At 57.3% G+C, this 5,101-nt stretch overlaps 1 protein-coding gene across 1 annotated transcript; it reads right to left on the bottom strand.

Annotated features, from left to right (window-relative positions):
* Positions 1–128: 128 nt before the first annotated feature.
* Positions 129–4,881, bottom strand: LOC103899574 (histidine--tRNA ligase, cytoplasmic). The gene is made up of 10 exons (XM_009280069.2): positions 4,760–4,881; positions 3,860–3,985; positions 3,570–3,677; positions 3,294–3,392; positions 2,870–2,963; positions 2,587–2,714; positions 2,244–2,486; positions 1,296–1,412; positions 860–1,006; positions 129–417 (listed from the first exon to the last, which is right to left on the bottom strand). Exons 1-10 carry the CDS (start codon positions 4,844–4,846, stop codon positions 361–363), a joined length of 1,206 nt encoding a protein of 401 aa, XP_009278344.2. The 5' UTR covers positions 4,847–4,881; the 3' UTR covers positions 129–360.
* Positions 4,882–5,101: the final 220 nt, after the last annotated feature.

The following is a 5,101-nucleotide window of genomic DNA, read 5'->3' as shown; positions in this document are numbered from 1 at the left end:
TGGCCCCTGCGGCCCTCAGAGGGCTGGGGGTGGCCTTCCCCCGCCGCCCTCCCGCTCCGTCCTGAGCCTGCGGGTGCCCGACAGGCCACAGGTGCCGCAGCATGAGGAACTCGCAAGCTTGACCCGTCCTTCAGAGCAGTTAACCGGAAGGTTAACCTGGTGACTGCACCGTCCATACTTTTAAAACCCGCTTGCTGCTTTCCAAGCAGACACCCCCAGTGTCGCCACTGCCTCAGCCCAGGCAGATGAGCCTCGGGCTAGTGGATGGTGACCAGACTTCAGCGGGAAGTGAATGGCCAAGGGCGCTGGAGGGTTCCAGTCGTACAGCGGTTCAGTCAAGCAGCTCTGGCCAGAAAAGTCCTAGGGCTCCAGCCTTCTTCTGATCTCAGCAACAAGTTTTTCTCTTGGGATATCAACCTACAAAGCAAACGGAGAGGAGGAGGTTGCAGCACTGGAACCCCGAGCAGAGCACGGTTTGACCTGGCCCTAAGGACTTGCTGTGGATACCAACGCAGTTTGTGACTGCTTTTCTGGACCCAACAGATCTGTGCTACAGCTCCCCAAAGGAACAACGTCACCGAGGGAAAACCCAGAGCCTTTCCTCTTGGGATATCAACCTACAAAGCAAACGGAGAGGAGGAGGTTGCAGCACTGGAACCCCGAGCAGAGCACGGTTTGACCTGGCCCTAAGGACTTGCTGTGGATACCAACGCAGTTTGTGACTGCTTTTCTGGACCCAACAGATCTGTGCTACAGCTCCCCAAAGGAACAACGTCACTGAGGGAAAACCCAGAGCCTTTGAAGTAATCTCTAGATTTTGGAAGCACTTTTGAAATCTGGTGTAAAAAGGCATTCTCACCTCCTCTCTTGTTGCGACATCTCGCAGCTTGACGACTCCATCTGTCAGCTCTTGCTCTCCTACAATGGCAGCAAGGGGGATCCCCGTGTCCTCGCAATACTGCAGCTGCTTCAGCAGTTTAGGATCCTTCTTGTACAGCATCTCTGCCTAGGAGGGAGTGGAAAAGGTGAATCATTAACATGAAATTTGCTCTGATGGATCTTGGAGCAAAACAGCCAGCACCAAAACCCCACAGAAAACTCTGCCTCATTATCCCTGTAGCAAGCGGTTGCCTTTAGTGCTCTCAGCTGTTCTCCTTCTCTGCCTGCTAGATCTCAGACGGGCCCAGATCTTGAAGGGACACACAACTAATGGAGCTGGTCTTGCTGTGCTACAGCTCCCTTCAGGCTCTCCCTCCCTCACCCACACCAGTGCCAAGCCCAAGTCCTTATGTTACCTTGATCCCTGCGTCCCACAGCTCGGAGATGAGCTTCAGTCTCGCAGCGAGAAAGTGTTTCTGAGGTGTAGCCACCAGCACTTGTGTCTCAGTCGTTCGAACTTTCTCCCCAGAAGCCTGCAGGGACAGACACACTTGTGGGAGTGACTGGCTCTGAGGGAATCTGCAGCTCACAACAGAAGCTCATCTCACCTTGTCTTCAGACCTTAACTTAGCTCCCCAAAACAAGTATACTTAAAAGCTAACCGTCACCATTCAGTGAATGTTACTGAGCAAGGCTAACCTTCCAGAAGCAAAAAGAGTGCACAGATAAGACAACCTGGGCACATTTAATGAGTCCCCCAGAGAATCTGTATCATGACACATTACTTAATTGTGTGCTGCTGTTCCTGTGGGACTTTGGCCTTACTACCTCCCTCCCGGCTAGGACCTGGACAGCTTTCCAATTTTGGAAAACTGGAAAAAATTTGTACCTTTAATTCTTCAGGTACAAACATATTGCCTCAGCCTCACTTGCTATGAATCACAAGCTCAGAACTAAAGGCAGAGTGATGAATTTCCTCACAGGCTTTCGTAGGGTGCTCATTAGAGAGTGAGTGCTACAGCTGTTACCAAATTCATCACTTCACAATCCCCAAGACAGAAAACTTCACAGACAAGAGCAAAGTGACCGGGGCACAAAGTTCAGAGCCAGGACCAGAGCTCAGGGCCCGTCTCTAATGCTTCCTTGGCGTCTGCTACGAAACGCTGCCCTCAGCTGCCCAGGCCTGCATCCTGATGGGCTGCAGAAAAGGGCTCTGTCTTCTGTGCATGGACATTCAGGCATGAGAGGAGCCACCCTCTCCCCCAAAATTCTTTCCCCTCTAACACTGTGGAGTTGTAGAGCTCTGTAATAAACGACAGTTGGCTTCCTAGAGCCCTCCCCCATGCACCGCCTGCAGCACCTACCTCCACTCTCTGCTCTAGGATGGAGAAGATCCGCTCGATCCCAATGCTGACCCCCACGCAGGGCACCTTCCGTCCCTTGGGATCAAACATCCCCACCAGCCCGTCGTAGCGACCGCCTCCAGCCACGCTCCCAACGCTGACTGACTCCTCCACATGGTCGTTCTCCTGCTGCAGCAGGACAGCCTCAAAGATCACCCCCGTGTAATAGTCCAGACCCCGCGCCAGGCTCAGGTCAAAAGAGATCTGTAGGACACAAGGGAAGCCCCGTCACTGGGCGCGCTCGGGGGGCCCAGGCTGCCCAGCCACCAGGGCAGCACCCCCTCCTGCCTCTGCACCTCCTCACCTTCCCTGCGATGCCAAACAGGGTCAGGTACTCAAACAGCAGCTTCATGTCCCCCAGCCCCTCCTTGGCCAGCTTGTGCTGGGACAACTTTGGGTCCTGGAGAAGCCGCTCGATCAGGTCCAGGCCACCTGTGGGAACGAGCCATGCCTCAGGTCTGCCAGTGCAGCAGCACCCGCAACGATGGGCCCGGCCAGCCGTCTATGTGCCTTGCACCCCTCCATCGCTGGCCCTGCCTGCCTGGCCTGGAAGAACAGGGCCGAGGGCTCGACCCCACCGTGCTCACCGTGAAGCTGGACATACTCCCCGATGTGATCTGCAGCCTCGGGAGAGAGCCCCTTCTCTCCTACCATCTCGCTCCTCACTTCTTCCCATGGCATCTGCAAGGGGAGAGAAGAACATCTGTTGCTGCAGGACCTTCTCATCACTCACTGTCTCCACCAGCCGACGTATTCACAACATGTGTGGGAAGACAGCAGTCAGCAATCTCATGAATGATCCGCGTCTCTCTCACAGGAATTCTTAACAGAAACCACTGGAAACACCAGGCTTTATTCTTAACCATGACCAAGAGCTCCCCAAATCCTTTACAAACACCAACGGCTTGGCTGCTGTGAACCTCTTTACGATGAGAACAGCCACGACACTGCCCAGCCTGAGGCATCCACCCCTGAGACTGGAAGCGATCTCCCCATGAGCACAATGCTCACCTTGTCCAGCTTGTCCACGGTAGAGCACGTAGTTATGAACTTGCTCTCTGGGATGCCGCAGACAGCAAACACACCATTCAAGATCCGTCGATCATTGACCTGGGGGTGGGAGAGGCACACTTAGCTCAGGGGAGATTCCCTCGCCGCCATTTCTTCTTGCCCCAGAGGTGCAGGAAGCTGCAGCTGTTGGCGTTTCCTCGTGCCTTTTCACCGGCGCCTCAATCCCACGGGAAGGGAACGCGCAGAGGTATGAAAACCACTCGGCTCTGATCTCACCTTAATGAGAAAGTCCCCGAGCTGCAGGTCACTCAGGATCTCGTGCACGATCTTCAGGCACTCGGCATCGGGAATCATCGGGTCGAACTGCCCGGCGATGTCAAAATCCTGGGGGCAGAAGAAGCGGCAGAGGCTCCTGGCACAGCTGAGGTGCTTCGGCTCCGCCAGGCGCGCCACACAGCCCCGCAGCAGCTGAAGGCAATCCGGCCGGTAAAACCCACGCCAGTCCCCTGCTCCCTCCTGCCCCTCGTGGTCCCGGCCCCTCGCGCAGCGGCTGCCACAACACTCACGCACTGGTAGAACTCCCTGTAGCGGCCCCTGGTCGTGGCCGGGTTGTCCCGCCTGTAGACCTTAGCGACGTGGTAGCGCTTCATGTTGGCGATCTTGTTCATCGCCAAATAGCGAGCGAAGGGCACCTGGGGGGCCGAGGAGTTAAGGACAGGAACGTGGAGATCCCCTGAGCTGCAGAAAGCTGAACCTCAAAGCTCCCCGTCTCCCTTTCGCTTTGCCAGCTGCTCCCCGATCTCCAGGGAGATCACCAGCCCAGGCTGATGATGAGTACGATGAACCACGCTGAGCTCCTCCAACACTCCATCTCTTCCTTCTGAACCACAGTATGTCAACACCTCGCGAACACAGACCTTTGCTAGGTCATTTCGCCCTCTTACGGTGCGATCAGAGAGAATTCAACACATAGCACAGACATACAGACATTAAAGAGGAGAGCTTTTTCGTGAGACGTGGAGAAGGCCCGGGACGGGCACCCGCTTTGCACCTGCAGCAAACACCGCTGCTCCCTCAGAACTGCTACTGAGGCACTGGAAAGGTTGGATGGGCAGGACAGGAGTGCACAGAGGTGGGGACTGTAACTGGGAGGAGGTAAAACCAGTAAGGTGGAGCATACTGGTGCATGTCCCCAGCCCACGGAAGAAAGGGCAGCTTTGCTGCAGATCCCAGACTGGCTTGTGGGGTGGTCTGAGTGGGTTCAGCCCGTTGCCAGCCAGACCAGCCGGGGCGTCCACCGCTCGGCGGGAAGGGAGTTTCCATCACCCCGATGGGACCTGCAGGCAGGGCAGGGCAAGGCTGACCCACCCAACACCCTCCGACGAGGTGGAGGTGGCAGCGACCTCGGTGTGCCACCGTCCCCTCCGCGAGAGCCCCGCGGGGCAGGCGGGGCGAGCGCAGGATACGGTCAGGTCGTAGCGCAGGGCCAGCAGCTCCCCTCCCTGGTCCTGCAGCTCGTAGATGAGCTTCGCGTCCTCCCCGTACTTCCCCATCAGTGTCTCCTGGGGAGAGGCAAGGGGGCTGGCGGGGCGGCGAAGGACCGGGGCAGCTCTGGGGCGCAGGGTGCCCAGGGATGGGGGACAGAGCATGGAGCCCGGCCCCCCCGAGGGGGTCCCACAGCCCCACAAGTCGAGCGGAGAGTACAGGGAGGGGAACGGGACGCATCCCCCCACCGGCCCCCTTTGACCTGGAGGCAGAAGTGAGGTCCATGGCCCCGTCCCCCCCAACAAGGGGCTGTCACGGCTGTC

This window comes from Aptenodytes forsteri, unplaced genomic scaffold (assembly GCF_000699145.1).
Source record: "Aptenodytes forsteri isolate BGI_AS27 unplaced genomic scaffold, ASM69914v1 Scaffold19, whole genome shotgun sequence".
NCBI classification, from domain to species: Eukaryota; Metazoa; Chordata; class Aves; order Sphenisciformes; family Spheniscidae; genus Aptenodytes; species Aptenodytes forsteri.
Note: the sequence above shows the minus strand (reverse complement) of the source record. Positions and strands in the feature narration are given on the sequence as shown.